This window comes from Phocoena sinus, chromosome 11 (genome assembly GCF_008692025.1).
Source record: "Phocoena sinus isolate mPhoSin1 chromosome 11, mPhoSin1.pri, whole genome shotgun sequence".
Lineage (NCBI taxonomy): Eukaryota > Metazoa > Chordata > Mammalia > Artiodactyla > Phocoenidae > Phocoena > Phocoena sinus.
In genome coordinates this window covers 59964033-59982010 of record NC_045773.1, presented here as the reverse complement: position 1 = coordinate 59982010, position 17978 = coordinate 59964033, and the positions used below count along the sequence as shown (strand labels likewise).

Genomic DNA, 17978 nt, shown 5'->3' with positions numbered 1-17978 from the left:
CTTTGAACAATATAGAGAACAAAGAATTACCAAACAGATTTAAGATGAATTTTTTTTTAGTTGTCTGGATTATTCTTGTACACTCTCCCTATCAGTTGGCAGCATCTCTCTGTTTTCCTAAGCCACACACACTACTTCAGCTTTAATTAAAAGGCCCGTTGCCATAGTTTCTCAGAGAAAAGCTCAAGGCATTCTTGAGTCCATTATTTTCTTGAGGCTTCTAGAGAAATTGTAACATAGCAGTAGCCAGCCAAAATTTCCCAATTTTACCTCCCACCCAGTACAGCAGATGACTCAGACATGTAGCTAGGTATTCCGAATATTTTTAAGAGAGTCTAAACAACTAGGAATGTTACTTAAAATTCAGCCTTTGCTTTCTTCTGTTCTGCCACGTCGGTAATGTAACCAGCAGACCCAGAATGAGGGGGAATTCAGCCTAACAAATACACTGACTGCATCTGTGGAAACACCAGCACATTTTCTTTCTAACAATAATGGAGAAAATGCACTGTATTTGCATGTTGTTATAATCTTATTGCTCTGTATCTTATAACTCAGAAATGTAAATTCCAATATGTTGGAAAAAAAGCTCTCAGAAAATAGATTAAATAATGGAAATTCATTTCTTTGAGGATTTCAAAAATTAACAAGTGGAGCTCAGAGAACCTTACTTCTTTAAGTTAAAACTTGCTTCCGGGACTTCCCTGGTGGCACAGTGGTTAAGAATCCACGTTCCAATGCAGGGGACACGCTTTCGAGCCCTGGTCCAGGAAGATCCCACATGCCACAGAGCAACTAAGCCCGTGAGCCACAACTACTGAGCCTGCGCTCTAGAGCCCGTGAGCCGCAACTACTGAGCCTGTGTACTGCAACTACCAAAGCCCACGCACCTACAGCCCGTGCTCCACAACAAGAGAAGCCACCGCAATGAGAAGCCCACACGCAGCAATGAAGACCCAATGCAGCCAAAATTTAATTAATTAATTTTAATAAAAAAAGAAAACTTGCTTCTGGGTCCCCACCCTGCTTTCAGATGGCAATTACCACTATCTCTAAGTCCTGAAGAGCAAGCTCAAAGGTTATTCTCAGTTTTCAAGGTTAAAGGCTGTGAATTAACACTGATCCCTATGAACCTTAGGAAGGGCAAATGCCAGTTCAGCTCATTGTAATTCAGCCCCACTTTCCTGTTTCTCGGTAGCTATGAGCATGGGCTCTGCAGGTAAAAGAGCCAGGGCTGGGATTTCAGCTTTGGGAGTCACTGGGCAAGGGCTGATTAAATGAGATAGAACATCTATAAAGACAGGCACACTCTCAGAAAATGGCAGCTATTATCATTCCCCATAAGTAGGTCATCTCCAGCACAGGATGTAGAGCAGGGTAAGATCTCACTATTTTCAGAAGAGCCTAAAAGCATCCTGCTCCCCTTGACTATCATTTTACAAACTAATATAGGAGTGGGATAGGGAGGGTGGGAGGGAGGGAGACGCAAGAGGGAAGAGATATGGGAACATATGTATAACTGATTCACTTTGTTATCAAGTGGAAACTAACACACCATTGTAGAGCAATTATACTCCAATAAAGATGTTAAAAAAAAACTAATATAAACTACTCAATTACTGATCTTTCCAACCTAAATGTCATACAAATCATTTGACTTTCTCATTCTGTATCACCAAACTTCCTTTTATTCTCTCTTCTATATACAATGAAGAGATTCTAAAAAGTATTTGAGAGATAGAAGGGCCATTTTCCCAACCGGAGCACAGGGAAATTAAATATGTCCTGTGGTATTAGATGACAGGTATTTACCATCATCTAATGTGGTGAATAAATGCGTGGTGAATGAAGGTGCCATTCTGTCGTAGCTATTATGCTATGCATCCCTTTATCTTTCCATTTGAGTGGCTTAGGTATTTTAAAAATCACATATATTACTGTCACTGATTCTCACAGGTCCTGATAAAAGACAGAGGGACTTCCCTGGTGGTCCAGTGGTTAAGACTCCACGCTTCCAATGCAGGGGGTACGGATTTGATCCCTGGTTGGGGAACTAAGATCCCACATGCTACAAGGCGTGGCCCGAAATAAATAAACAAATAAAATTGTAAAAAAAAAAAAAAAAAAGAACAGGCATTGCTATTTCTAGTTTACCCAAAGAGAAAGCGAATCTCAGCAATAATAAGTGACTTACCCTCAAGGTGAGCTAAGGAACAGGCTTGACCACAGGTCTTCAATGCCTAAGTCAGGACCCTCCCTACCACCTCTCTGTGTGGTCAGGACCCTCCCCACTACACCTCTCACGCGGCCCTATCACTGCAGCATGATGAAGGGGGGCTGAGAAACATCTCCCCAGGGAGCTTCTGTAGCCCCATATATTCCTGAACACACACTTCTTCAGTTCAAACAAACAAACAAACAAACTTGGAGCAATCGCATCAGCCTGAAGGGTACCTCCTACCTCCTGGCTGCAGGAAAAAGATCTGAGCTGGCATTTCAAGTTGTAGACTGGGGACAACTTTGTGAATTACTATTTCTCCAAGTATCACGGGTAACTTACAGGAGGTTTTCTACCACATCTCACACCTGAGCTCAATCCGCCCTGCCAAGGCACTGCCCAGGGCGACCCTAACTAGGCAGGATATCTGGTCAGTTCACTGCAGGAGTTCTTAACTGGGGTCTGCCTCTGCCCCAGGATCCACAGATGAGCATGAAGAGGGCCCCTGAAGGCACCTGAAAGTATGTGAGAAAGTATACGTCTATGTCGCTCTAATTTTTCTGGAGATGTGGACCGGAGCTTTCACGAGATTCTCAGAATGCTCACCAAGAGTTAAGATCCTGTAGAAGGACTTCAGAACAACATAAATTAATTAGACCTCATTATTATTATTTTATTTTTAAAAATTTTAAGTTTCTATTTGTGACTACTCACTTAAAAAAAAAGTTGGACCATCTCACCAAATCTTCCCAAATATATCTGTAATTCCTTCGGGACGCCCTACAGCAGCTTTCAAAACAAGAGAGTTACAATCTAGATCTGCTGGAAATGCTCGCAGAGGCCTGCTGCCTCCTCGCTGCAGCCACTACAGGCTGGGTCAGGTCAGGGATTTGATTCTCCAGAGCTGGTCAGTTAGTTATTGAAACCTAACAGTCTATTGCTAAATTACTTCCTTTTTTAATATATAAATTTATTTATTTATTTTTGGCTGCATTGGGTCTTCCTCGCTGCACGTGGGCTTTCTCTAGTTGCGGCGAGTGAGGGTTGCTCTTCGTTGCCGTGCATGGGCTTCTCATTGCAGTGGTTTCTCTTGTTGCAGAGCACAGGCACCAGGCACACAGGCTTCAGTAGTTGTGGCACGTGGGCTCAAGAGCACAGGCTCAGTAGTCACAGTGCATGGACTTAGTTGCTCCGTGGCATGTGGGATCTTCCCGGACCAGGGCTTGAACCCGTGTCCCCTGCATTGGCAGGTGGATTCTTTTTTTTTTTTTTTTGGTAGAATTTTTTCACTGCCTTTTTATTTTTTTTATTTTTTTTATTTTTTTATTTTTTTTTAACATCTTTATTGGGGTATAATTGCTTTACAATAGTGTGTTAGTTTCTGATTTATAACAAAGTGAATCAGCTATACATGTACATGTGCTCCCATGTGTCTTCCCTCTTGCGTCTCCCTCCCTCCCACTCTCCCCATCCCACCCCTCCAGGCTGTCCCAAAGCCCCGAGCTAATATCCCTGTGCCTTGCGGCTGCTTCCCCCTAGCTATCTACCTTACTACGTTTGTTAGTGTGTATATGTCCATGACTCTTTCTCGCCCTGTCAAAACTCACCCTTCCCCCTCCCCATATCCTCAAGTCCGTTCTCCAGTAGGTCTGCGCCTCTATTCCTGTCTTATCCCTAGGTTCTTCATGACATTTTTTCCCCTTAAATTCCATATATATGTGTTAGCATACGGTATTTGACTTTGTCTTTCTGACTTACTTCACTCTGTATGACAGACTCTAGGTCTATCCATCTCATTACAAATAATTCAATTTCATTTCTTTTTAAGGCTGAGTAATATTCCATTGTGTATATGTGCCACATCTTCTTTATCCATTCGTCCGATGATGGGCGCTTAGGTTCTTTCCATCTCCGGGCTATTGTAAATAGAGCTGCAATGAACATTTTGGTACATGACTCTTTTTGAATTTTGGTTTTCTCAGGGTATATGCCCAGTAGTGGGATTGCTGGGTCATATGGTAATTCTATTTGTAGTTTTTTAAGGAACCTCCATACTGTTCTCCATAGTGGCTGAACCAATTCACATTCCCACCAGCAGTGCAAGAGTGTCCCCTTTTCTCCACACCCTCTCCAGCATTTATTGTTTCTAGATTTTTTGATGATGGCCATTCTGACTGGTGTGAGATGATATCTCATTGTAGTTTTGATTTGCATTTCTCTAATGATTAATGATGTTGAGCATTCTTTCATGTGTTTGTTGGCATTCTGTATATCTTCTTTGGAGAGGCAGGTGGATTCTTAACCACTGCGCCACCAGGGAAGCCCCTGATAAATTACTTCTTAATGTGAGAGTTCTATTCTCTTTGTAAATAAAATCTGCAGGTATTGCAATCTATTTGGTTTTCAAGAATTAGTGGAAAATCCAGAAAATCTGGAGAATGACAAGACTGAACAAAAAGAAAAGAAATTTTTTTCAAATGACAATGTATTGAAGTTAGATTTCTAAAACTTCTGCATAATAATGAAATAGGGGGACTCTTCAGTACTGCATGAGTTATATGTAGCAATACACATTTCTGCCAACCTCATCTTAACTAGATGGCAAAATGCTATGAGATTTTCCAAAAACTAAATAATAAAAGAAGGAAAGCAATGGGCTTAAGGTGGAGGGTGGATAGACTAATTAAAAACGGACTGGTTCTGGGACTTCCCTGGTGGTCCAGTGGGTAAGACTCCGCACTCCCAATGCAGGGGGCCCAGGTTCGATCCCTGGTCGGGGAACTACATCCCACATGCCGCAACTATGAGCCGGCATGCCGCAACTATGAGCCCACATGCCACAATTAAAAAAGATCCCACATGCCTCAACAAAGATCCCATGTGCCATAACACCCAGTGCAGCCAACAATAAATAAATAAATAAATAAATATTTTTTAAACAGACTGGTTCTGGTTACAATAAATTAGAACAAGCACATGCCTCCCACTGAGCATGGCTGTACACCTGGACAGAATGCACTAAGTAGCTTCTGAGGATCCTGAAAAGCAAAGAGTAGCGAGAGGCTTGAAGTAAAAAGGCCAGAATTCGAAGTACCACCAAACCAGTGATGAGTTTGCCATGTTTGCTCTCCAGTATCCCCCAGACTGAATGCAAGCAAGCAGCGCAGCCTGAAACCCAGAGCTGGGTACTGAGCTGAGGCAGAGACAGCTCCAGGAAAAGTCCCCTCATTCTGGCTTGAGGAGTGAAGAAGAGAATTCTTAAGACTCAAAGTGCAGAAATCCCCCATCTTTTTCTTCTCTGAGTTCTCTTAAGCCTCAGCTTTCAAGCAATCCCACGAGCAGTGACATTAGAAATCCCAAAGGAGGAGAAAATAAAACTCTTAGGAAGGAAACCTTCCTTTCTGATCCCAAGAAACTAGGACAAACTCCCATTGTATTCTTTCCCTCTCTTCCTGCCACCTGGCCCTGGACACAAGCATAGTCACAGAAGTGTGCAACGAACAGGAGAGCAAACCCCAACTTTCTGGCTGGATGAACACAAAAGGAACCAACAAAAGTAATACCAACCCTACAGAAATTAAAAGGAGCAAAAGAGAACACTATTAGGCCAACAAATTAGACAATTTAGATAAAATGAACAAATTTCTAGAAAGACACAAATTATCAGACTGACTCAAGAAAAAATAGAAAATCTTAAAGAGGTATATATAAAGAATTTGAATACTTAAATTTTAAATTAAAATCATCAATTTTGTGAAGAATTGCTGCAGATGACTGGCCAGGAGACTATTCAAGATTTCCTGCAGTGGAGGAAATTTCTTTAAGAAGATGATTTAGTTTGCTAGAACTTTCCATTTTATTTCGTTTCTGTAACGAATGTATTGTCCAAAATGCCCATTTCGTTTTTAAAGATGGAACTCGAAACTCAGTCAATAAAGTAAAAAATAAAATAAAATAAAAATGGGCAAAGATTTGAACATTTCACTAAGGAAGATCTCTGAACTGCTAACAAGCACACGAAAAAAATGCTCAAAATCGTTAGTCATTAGGGAAATGCAAATGAAAACTAAAGCAATACCACTTCAGACCCACTAGAAGAGCTATGATCAAAAAGACAATAACAAGTATTGTCAAGGATGTGGAGAAACTGGAACCCTCATACCCTGCTGTTGAGAATGTTACACTGAACAGCCACTTTGGAAAACAGTTTGACAATTTCCTCTAAAAAGTAAACACATACTTACCATACAAGCTAGGAATTCTACTCCTAGGTATCTGCCCAAGATAAATAGAAACATACGTCCACACAAAGATTTCAAGCAAATATTCACAGCAGCATTATTTATAATAGCTAAAATTTGGGGGGAAATCCAATGTCCATCAACTGGTGAATGGATAAATGAAGTGTGGTATAGTCATAGAATAAAGTACTATTTAGCAATAAAAATGAACTAACTATTGATACATGCTACAACATGGTTGAACCTAGAAAACATTAACATGCGTGAAAGAAGCCAGAGATGCAAAAGACTACCTATTATATGATTCCACTTACATACAATGTCCAGAAAAGGCAAATCCACAGATACCAAAAGCAGATTCATGGTTTTGCAGGTTAGGGGTAGGAACAGGGATCAGTGGAAAACAGGCATGAGAAATCTTTCTGGGGTGATGGAAAATATTCTAAAACTGGAAAGTATAGCCCCCAAAATTGTTGAAATGGTTAGGCTTAAAAATTTCAGGTGGAAGTAATTTTTATACAGATGTAAGCGAAGGTATTAGAAAAGACTGCCCAGGGAAAATGACAGAAAAAGCTTAAAATGAGTGTTTTAGAGATAGTAGACAGCAGCAAACTAGACATAAATCAAAAGATTAGCTACAAAATTGCAAACGTGGCCACAACACTATTTAACTTCTCCCATCAGCCCTCTATTTCCCCTACTCCCAAAAACAATGTGTGAGCAGAGGCCGTCTATGAGCTGAGAGCCTAGACCTCAGGAGGCCTAGTGCACTTCCAGTCTTGCTGCTATTGGAACCTGAATCTAACTGCATGTGAACCAACCTGGGTTGGCTTGATGGAAGAGGACAGATCATGTAGAGGCAGACTGTGAGTCAGCCAGAAGCTGACCAACAATGCATGACTGCATTGTTGCATCATCTCCTTAAATTGTGTGATGGCTGCACAACGTTGTAAACACACTAAAAATCATTGAATGGTACATTTTTAATGGGTGAACTGTATAGTATGTGAATTATATCTCAATAAAGCTATTTGAAAAATTATGAGCAAGGGAATACGTTGGGAATGTCAACATCTAAGTAGGAAGAGGGTCCAGTGCAGGAACAGAGGGAGCCGTGGCCAGAGAAAAAAGGTTGGGGGTGGGGGAGAGTTTCAAGAAGGGATCAGTGGCCAACAAAGTCCAATGCAAGGTAAGTCGATTAAACCTAAGATGGAAATATGTGATGTAACAATTTAGAACTCAATGTTGAGCTAAGGGTGAGTGGTTTCAAGTCGTAGCAGCAGAAGCCAGATTTTACTAAATTGAGGAGTAAATGAGAGGTGAGGAATAGGAGGTGGCAGATTTCAGAGAACTTTTCTTAAGAGAAGAGCTGGTGGTATAGGGAGGTTTACGTTGTTTTCAAAAGGACGCACCTATGATGTTTATGTGTTAGAAACAGGGGCCGGGAGAGAGGGAGCATCAGAAGAGAAAGGAGGGGACGACTCACAGAACAGCCCCCAAGACACAGGAAGACAAGGAATTCATGGCGTAAGCATAAAATACCCATAGGGAGGACAGATGAAGTTTTCCTTGGGCTGGGAGGGAAGATTAAGATGCCACTTAGTTTGTAGGGGCAAGAAGTTGTTCTCTGTGAGTTAGGAGACAAAAGTCACTGGCTGAGGGCGAAGGGCTAGGCTTGAGGATTTGAGGAGGAAATAGACATTCAGATTATTATGGGAGAGGGATTTTCTTCAAGGAAGAAGTTTAAAAGCAGAGACACATTTCAAATACTTTTAAAAACTGTAATATATTACATAGCCTTGTACATAATAAATTGCCTGCAAATTTATTATGCTTTGCATTAGGAGTTGTAATGACCACAGGAGCAGGCTGTCACAAACCCCTGGACATATGGTGTCTGCAGTCAAATATAACCCAGTGATGCTTGAGCACTAGACCTGAAACATGCAATGCCCTGCAAGAGTACAGCTTCGGCGTGACCAGAAAGGCCCCTAGCCAATCATGGTCCCAGGCCTCCGCAGCTGAGGCCACAACTCTCCACTCTCCGTAACAGAGAAAAAAGAGTGATCAGGCTGTTTGGCCATAGTTACTAGAAAAGAAATCAAAAGTCTTTCCTTCTCTTGAGAGGGCTCACAGCAGGTGCCCTCCTAAGGCATTCAAATAAAATAATGTTCTGTCAAAGCCTGTGTCAGCTGTCAAGTGGTACACAAAAATTACTTTTTATTATAGCTGGCACCTACTTATATTTCCATCTTGATGTGATCTCAAGACCCCTTTCTTCTAATCATATTGGCGTGTTCTGAGCTCTGAAAACAGGTGTGTTTCCTTAATCGTTGCCTATTCTTAAGCGGTTCTGCTGGCCTGGGGGTTTGCTCTGAGCCCCTGTCTGTCTAGCCAGGTACTATTCAGCCTGCATGCTGCAGCAGAAATATCACCTCCTCCTGGAAGGCTTCTCTGATCACCCCAGCCAGAAGCAATCATGTCATCAAAAGTATTCCAACCATTCCTTTTCTATACATAATTTGTTACTTTGTGTTTATGCTAATTATATCTTTATCTTTACCTGCCTTCAGTTCCTAGAAGGAATCACGTTTTACATGATGCCTTTTTTTAGCAGGATGCTTTTTTGCACATAGCAGAAACAGGGCCTGTTTACTCTGAAGGAGATTCAGAGATCATCTTCATGTTACCAGTGAAAACAGAAAGTCTGAATCTCAGAGACCCTAAAAGACTAGACCAAGATGGCACAGTTTGTTAGTGGCAGAGCTGGAACCCAAAGCCAGGACTTTGAACTCTTACTCCTGTAATCCTTTCATTAAACAAATACTTGTTATTAGCCTGTTTCTATGTTGTAACTGCAGTCTCAAAAAGAGTCATTCCTAACCCTTGAGGTTAGACAAAGATTTCAGACTTCTCCAAAAAAGCTTTTGTTTCCACTTTCATCTAGACTGGATTTAAAAGGTTTGGATGCATGAAAAAAAAAGTGGGTTTTTTTCTTTCTTCTTCTTCTTCTTTTGCTTTTAGCATTCTGCTTTGTTGCCACGTAGCTGAAGTAAGGGTAAATTATATGGTGGTAGTGACTTTGGTGAATGGGATGAATTTGTCTTTTTCACAAATGTACTGGCTTTACTTGCACAGCTTGGCCTCTGATGCTCCCATCAGATTTGTGATTCATAGTTGGATGTCAGTTCAGTTACTGGAGCAGAAGAAACCAGTAACTATAAAATTTCAGCACTGATATTGGGAGTGACCTGGAAGTCATTGTCAAGGCAGGGACTACACCTCAGACCCATTTTTATTCCTATCCTCTAATATCATACCTCATAAAGGATGAAAAAGTAAATGTTTGTTTTTAAAATAATTGTGTGAAGCAAAATGAACCCTGTATCATGTGTGGAATTCAACTTAAGACTGATTTAATTAGCATAAACTAACTTAGACCTAGAATTTAACTCTAGGCAAAGAATTTATTTATAAAGATAACCTAATTGTAAAAGAGAGCTAAATAATAAACTATCAGTTTCTCTAATCCACTGAGTAACCCTTAATGAAAGATGCAAATTCCACAACAAGCTGTGAACTATGGGTATTCCACTGACCATTTTTCCATGGTTTGGCGCAGGGATTCTCTGGAAACATGATGAGGCCAAGAGGGTCAGTGTGGACCATCCTTTCATCTACGATAACGTGGAAAATTACTGGAAAAACCCAAAGGATTTGCCCATTCAGCTTTGTAAGAAATCACCACTAAAAATTCACTCCACTTAGCCTCTCTCTTTCATTGAGAATTTTGGGCATATGATTCTTTGAGCTGTGAGTGACACAGTTAAACACCACACAGCAGACAAAATGTAGCTGGGGGGTTCCTGTCTTACTGAGTCCTTATCTCACTTGAGTTGACTTAGTTAACTCTTTTGGTTCCTTTCCCTTAAACAGGAAGTGAAGATATTTACTCAGTCCTGATGGACACAAAACACCCTCCTGCCTCTACTGATATCAGACAAGGCTGCCCTTATTCCACCGAGCTGATGAATAGGGATCATGTACCACTGTTCATGCTGGGTATTCTCCAAGGGCATTATATGTAATTGTCTTCACTCTACTGAAGGGCTCACAAGGTTCTTTCTTGTAATCTAATGGTACCTCAATTACCCATATCACTTTCCGAGATTTCCTTAAAATCAGGACTGTCACTGTCTGATCTTCACCACAGGCATCTAGGGAAACAGTTAAGCATTGTGTAAAGTCACAGCATCAAACATTATTAAGTCCCCAGGAAAAATATCCTTCTTAGAGACCCAGAATGAACACTTGGTTTCCAGACTGCATCCCATCTCAATGTGAAATCACCTCTCATCACTATATGTATTGTTTATTACTATATATATGGTACAAGTATTTTATTTTCATATACAAAGCACATATTTCTAGCTATCTAACTGGGCCTTTTATTTGTCTGAGAATTGGAGATTGAGCCCTTGCTGAGCAGATTAATAATTTTACATTCTCATATGCTATTATTAAAATTTAGAGAACTCTTAAGCCAGTAGAGATGAGTTTGCAAGTATATGAAAATAAAAAGGGGCTGTTGGTGGTTATGGTTCCCAAACATCTCATAAATCTCTGAATCATTTATTTCTAGCTTCATGAGGAAGAAACTGAGTTGAAGCAAGGTGTTTATTATCCACTTAGTGAGGGGGGAAAAGCTGCAGCCCCTCACAAGAGATACGTGGCTTTTTTTCCTGCTGCAGAACCTCCCCAAAGCACACTGAGTCCTGATGCCATGGTTTCCCCCGTGGAGAACTATTTCTCTCTCTACCTGGGAAGAAACATCCTGAAATTTCCTCTCCAATTGGACTTTCCTGGACGTGTGGAAAGCAGAAGCAATATCCTCCGCCAAGTAAAGCAGCCAAGAGCTAACTGAACTTCCTCACGTGTTCCAGGGCTTTCCCAAAGCTCTTTCACATTTCAAAATAAGTCCGCAGATCCTAAACCCATTTTCCTCATTTGACAGCTACGGAAATACTGAGAGTGAATTATCTACTGACTGAGATTGGGATGAGGAATAGAATACTCGACAGGACTATAACTTGTAGGAAAATCAAAACATTTTCTTTGATACTTATTTTGCAGCAGCTACTGCTACAAAGCAACAAGAATAGCCATTATGTGACACAAGTTCTAATTTTCTAACATGCTAGAATCCGAAAACTTCATAGGTATTTCTCAAGGAGAAAATCCTGCTGGAAATGGCATTTTGGTAGAAACGGAGAAGGGAAAAAAAATCCCCTCTGTTTTCCGTAGAGGAAAATGTCTTATTTGTGGCGAACATGAAACAATGATGAAATATGACATTCTCATGGAACAGTCTCACGATTTTTACTTATAAAATGACATTCTTTGAGTAGTTTAACACAGGGACTTGGTATGAAAAGGAACATGGGGGGCCTATCAACAAATGAAGCTAATACTGCATTGAACTTTCTGAGAAAAAAAATCTAACCAAATACATTTTGTTATAATTAGTGATTTACATTTTTTAACACAAACTCAAGGGCAATGTTTTAAAGTCTAGAAAGATAAAATAAGAGTTGGGATTCAGCAAATGCTGAATTCTGAGCAACGTCCTGAGAATGTGCATTTTTCTTTTTGGCCCAATTCTGAGTTGTATTTGCCCAGTTACAAGAACTGGCACTCACAGAGAATTTTTCACTCATTTGATAAATACTTATTAAGAGCCCATTATACACCAGGCAGTGGGGATATAGCCCTAAACAAGAGAGACTTGGTCCATGCCGTCAAGACGTTCCCAGCCCAGCAGACAAGGCAAATACGAAGCACACACAGGATGTCAACCTGTACCAGGAATCTTGTGAAATGAGCTATGGCATTAAACAATCACTCCCAGCTTTCCTAACCAAATGCAAGCTCAGGACAAATGCTTAACTGACAGATAACTAAACAAAACATAGACCTATCTCATTTTTTCTGCCTATGCTTTAGTTGAAACACTTGATGACTAATCTAACAACCCATAACAGGATTCTTATTCTGGTTCTATCATTTACACGTACTGGACTGGTGATCTCCTTTTAAAATGAAAATCCTAAATTTTGGTGTTCGCACCCTGACTGTGATTTATTTTTTGTCACCTCTAAATGGGTTATTCTATTAAATTAATCAGGTATTCAAAAAGTGTTGGTTCATAACAGGCATAGCTTATGTTGTTTCACATAACTTTGAATTAATTAATCTAATAAAGACTTTAAGATTTCTGGACAGATCTTTTATTTTTACACATTTTTAATTCACTTTTACAAAATGTAATGATACCTATCCAGTACTGAATAGCTACTATGAACTAAGTGGGGTTTTGTTAACATGATTACTGGTAAACCTGCCCTCCCCCTACAGCCCTATAAGGTACTATTGGCCCTATTTTATAGTTGAAGGGCTGAGAAGTTGAGAGAGTTTCCCAGCACCACACAGCTAGTTAGTGTAAAGGCAGCAATGGAACCTCTGATTATCTGACTGGTTATTTTATTCTCTTTACAGTCCTATATTGAGTTAATAGTTCTCACCCACTGGGGTTCTATGTAGAATTATTCATTGTGCCACATTATAACGATGTTATAGTAATGCAGTAAAAGCTTTCAAGCAACCAGAGTCCAATCAAACATCTAGGGTGGAATAAAACATTGGATTAACTAGTGAAATGAAATGTAAAATAACTTCTCAGGTAAATGGCAAGTCAATGGAGCGTTTCTAACTATGAAGTCTTCGCTAAAATGAGCAAAGGGCATCAAGCATTGCTACCAGCACCCTCCTGGCTGTGTGAAACTCGTGGGAAAAGAGGGACAATCATCTCGCATTAAGCGGGGGGTTGGCCTGGAAATTCATCAAGAAATGCTGGGTCAGGGAGAGCTTGTGTTTCTCATTTTGGTCTATCTCCAGCGGAACTAGTCCTACAACAGTTCCACTGAATTGCTGCGAGGCCAGGTCACCTGTTTATGGAGGGATGGTCCACATCTTGTTAGTAAAGCCAGATCACTACCACCATCGCTCTGCAAAAATCATCAGACATCCCCAGTAAAACATGGAGCTCTTTCTGGGTGAATAGGAATATAAACTTGAAAGTCTAAAGGGAAATTCACATGGATCAAACTGCTCTGCACCAGCTCCCTAAAAGCTCCCAGCTGAGGTTAGATACCCAAGTGAACAGCCGCAGCCAGCTGCCTGCACCCAGAAAGCTTCGGGCGATTTATAGATTGTCAAGGAAACTGAGATCCATCCCGAGGCTCAGTTCATAAGGTCTGGCCGCTTTTAAGGGCTGTCTCACCCCTTCCAGTACAGCGGCTCCAGGACACAAGAGATCTGCCAATACCATTCACTAGGCACTCATGCTGGGGAGTCACTTAAAAGGAAACACGTCCCTTTCGGCTTGGGGGTAGCATGCTGGCCATTCAACGCCCTACTGGCTTCTGAACACCCATATGATTAATATTGGTACCCAGCAAAGAGAACTTCTTCTGACCTTGAGCGTGCGCGCTAAATAAATTACCTCGGAACGAAAGTGGTGTGATCTCAAAACAGCATCTGCGGGAAAAAAAAAGAAAAACGAGACGTCAATTAACTCCTTGTTCTTCACCTGCCGAGTCACGGACGACTTACCCGAGAGACGAGGGTCGGGGAGGCGCGTTCCGGACGCCTCTAACGCAGTGGGGACAGCCTGCTGGGAGGGCTGTTTACTAGGCCATCGGTCTCTAGGTGATTTCTCCGCGAGAAGTTTCAGGGAAAGTTCTGGGGGAGTTGGGGAGCCCCGAACTCTCCATGCCCCACGGTCCAGCGCCGGCCGGAGGGTGGGGGTGGACGAGGCTGCCGCAGCCCGGACTCCGCTCCAGTCATCCCCAGGGCTTAAGCACACTGACACCAAGCATCTGGTGCGTTCCCCCAACCTCCCGGCGCTCTGCTTCCCGCGGTCACCCCAATCCGGCCGACCCGAGGAGGGGGACAGGGACGCTAAACACAGAAACGCACTGGGCTAGGGGAGCGGGCGCGGATAGGGTAGAGGGAGCAGCGCGGAAGCCAGAGAGCGCGCTTCCCTCTTCAAATCGGCTTAAAGGTTCCTTCCGGCCCGAGTAAGCCCGTCGCGGGGTGTCTTACCTCGGCTCCTTGAACGACCCGAAAAGACCGATTTCATCGGATGCCTCCCCTTCTGGAGCCTGCGGTGCCAGCAGCAGAAGAAGATGATGGTGGCGATGGTGCCCAGCAGAAGCAACAAGAGGAAAAGGGCACATTGGATGCTGTAGGGTCTCAGCAAGACGAGGAAAGCGGCGGCAATCATGGTGCGGGGCGAAGCGGCGGCGGCTGCCGGCGGGGCTGGAGGGCGGCGGCACAAGCACCCGCGCGGGGCGCACGCTGAGCTGCGGGCACGGGCGAGCGCAGCTCAGCGCGTCATGCCCGACGCTTGCGGCCCCGCGCCCGGCCCAATGGCTGCGCACTCGCGTCCGCCGCGCTACGCGAGTGAGCCCGGGCTGCGGGCAGCGCTGGCCATGACTCAGCAGACGGCGACCTGGCACGGACTTGGCCGCGGGTAGTCCACCCCGCCCTCCCCGGGCGCCCCCGCCCCCACCCGTGCGCAGCCCCCGGGCGCAGCCCCGCCGGAGACGCGGCGGACGGGGAGGGGCAGCGCCGCCGGCAACGGGGCCACCCGGACTCTGCGCATCGTCCCACGGCCACCGCCGGCCTCTGCATCCCCGAAGCCGGGAGCACGTGGGGCGGGGCGGGGACGCGGCGGCCCGCGGGGGGCGGGCGTGGGGCGTCGCGGCGGGGGCTCAGCGGATGACATCACGGCCGAGCTGCGGCAGCGCGGGCGCGCGGACATGGCTGCTACGGCTCCGGCGGCAGCCGCGGGCTGCGCCCGGGCCTGAGCGCCCAGCGCCATCCCGCGGGGCCGCCCGCCGGTCCGCACCGTCCGGGGGGCACGGGCCGGGCGCCCCTCCGTTCCCGGACGCCCGGGCTGCCACCTCTCCAGCCTCCCGTGCCCAGATCGCTGGAAGCCCGGCGACAGGGGGCGCCCCGGAGCCACGGGGAGACCGCGAGGCGCCGACTGGAGCCTGCAGGCGGTGCTGCCCCTGCCTCCCACCTCCCCGCGCCCCACCCCGAGGCTGGGGCTTCGGAGGATGCAGCTGGGTGAGCTATTGCTTGCGGGGGGGTTCCTGCACGCCGAAGCGTGAGCCCCGGGCAGGGCCTTTCCTGGGAATCGGGGTCCCCCGGAACGGGGGGCCCGTCCCGTCCGTCCCCCCTGAACTGGGCGCGCTCCCCGGCGGAGCGCTCGGGTCTGCAGACTTGAACTCTGTCACTCAGCCGAGAAGGGGGCACTTTGCATCCTCTTATATCCATGTTGACCCTAAAACCTTGCCTCCTTTAGTGCAATTGGAGGGAGAGGCAATTTCAGATTGAGGAACCAGCAGATGGAGGAAGTTGGAGATTGGCTTGTAAATATTTTGAGGAGAGATTTTGTAGGGCGAGTGAGGAAGTAGTGATCTATCACACTCAAAACGCCCACACTCCCTTTCTCCCTCTTGCCCCCTCCCCTTTCTTCGTAATCAGCAAAAGGAATCCTGCAGTTGGAGATTTTCCCGGGGCCGCTGGCGCAGTGCGGACGCGGGAGGCGCGGCGGGGGCGCTGCAGTGGCCTCTGTCCCTGCGGCCGCCGGGCCACCTGGCCCGGACCAATTGCGACAGTGACCTCAGCCGGCCGGTGCTCTGTCGCCTTCTGCTGCTCCTGAGCCAGTGCTGGCTTTTCCCGTGCGGGGCTGGGTTTTGCTTATTTTGTTTGCTCGCGTAGAGAAACTGCAATTATAGCGACAAGGTAACCCGTTACTGCATTTGTGGAGTTGCTAGTAACTACTAGGGTGGACTCTGGAATATTTCGGAGACTGAAGAAATTGTGTCTTAATAAAGTATTTTGTAAAATTCCGGAAAGCAGTTCAAAAATCGATGACAATACTTAATTTTGTTATTTGTTTGTAGGATCTCAAGATCAGTGTGGTTTTCTAACTATACAAAATACACTATTCAGCTCTGCATAAAGGCTTACCATTGATGTTCTTAAGGCCTTTAATGTATTACCACGTGTAAGCATTAAAGGACACTCAAAAAGGCATTGACTAATGCACGTCTTAAATGCCAGATTCATCACCATGGGAAACAATGGATTGAGCTTTCTTATGTACATCTTGTTTCCTACGATAAAATAAGCGTTATCTCATTCAGTTGTACTGGTTTGAAGGTGGACCTTGCTTGCATATGCTGTATAAAGTGAGAATGGTGAATCAGAGTGCCTGCAGGATGGGCTTACAAGGTCCCTGGCTCTGGGGCTGACAGGTAGCACTGCATTTGTGCAGGTAGCTCAAAGGTTTCCTGATACCGCAGCCACTGCAGTGGGAGACCACATTCCCATCCACTGTGCAGGGGTTATTGAGGAGAAGCCTGGGAGCCTGCTGTGTGGGGCACAACAGGAAAGGAAGAATTCTGTACCGCATTGCCTCACAGTGGCCTGGTGGAGTAATTTAAAACAACAACAAAACTGAATTAACCTTTTGCAAACATTGGGAGAAATAACTAATGAGGAAGGTCATCGTTACTTTATACTTATTAAGGAAAATTTGTGAGTGAGCTGAAATGGCCCTAAATATCCTTGAAACATGCCGAAGACCGCAAATACAGCATAGTAACCATTTTGCCCCAAACTGTGCATTTATAACAACAGAAAGCAACTAAATAGCAATTATGATTTTGAGTTACGACTTTAGCACAACTGTTATCACTCTGAGTCTTGCTGCAGCCGTTTGTAAGTTTGAAGTGCACACAAGAACATCATTTATCTCTTTTGGCAGGCAAATACTTAACTGCCCTGCAGTAGGATTATAGATATTTCTTTTTAGATGCGTTCATTTCTGTTCTTTGCATCGGTTATCTCAAGGATACTAATAATAATAATAAGCAAACCAAATCGTTGAAAAAATTTAGTATTTAGGTTCCATTGTTTTCTGCTTTGTTTGTTGCTAATTTATCACTCCCTTCTCCAAATGGCATGTTACTAATTGCTTCTTTCTGTGTGTTTGTGTGATGCTAATGCGTTGTGGAATTCAATAAATATTAAATCAACCAATCAATCCTTTTTGGAAGTTAATTTAGTAAAATTCATACCTTTTCTTTCTGATAGATTTTCATTAAAAAAGAATAATTGACATTATGTCAAATTCACAAATTTAAAGTTTGGAGGTAGGGGTGGAGGAGGAAAGTCCATGGCCGAATCTTTCATACTAAAGAATAAAAAATGAAAATGGAAAAGTATATATAATTTTTTGACTTTTTATGATAGTGAGCTAGCACTGTCACACAACAGAAGACAAATGAGTTGGGAAATTAGTATAAGAGAGTTTGGTATCTGGTATGATAGAAGATGGTCCACCCTGCAAGCCCCTTTTTCCCTTTAGATGCTCAACCAATTGA

The 17978-nt window shown here is 43.9% G+C and overlaps 1 protein-coding gene across 4 annotated transcripts in view; it reads right to left on the bottom strand.

Annotated features, from left to right (window-relative positions):
* DST (dystonin) overlaps positions 1–15031 on the bottom strand; it is a 508299-nt gene extending 493268 nt beyond the window's left edge. For 2 of the 4 annotated variants that reach the window (XM_032647814.1, XM_032647805.1), the window contains exons 1-2: positions 14623–15028; positions 14021–14055 (exon numbers count right to left, since the gene is read on the bottom strand). In XM_032647814.1, the coding sequence (XP_032503705.1) occupies positions 14021–14055; positions 14623–14803 (216 nt within the window). In that variant the 5' untranslated portion in view covers positions 14804–15028. Of the gene's footprint in view, positions 1–13993; positions 14056–14622 lie in introns of all 4 variants that reach the window. The other 2 variants (XM_032647809.1, XM_032647801.1) reach the window with 2 other exon arrangements.
* Between the last annotated feature and the right edge of the window lie 2947 nt (positions 15032–17978).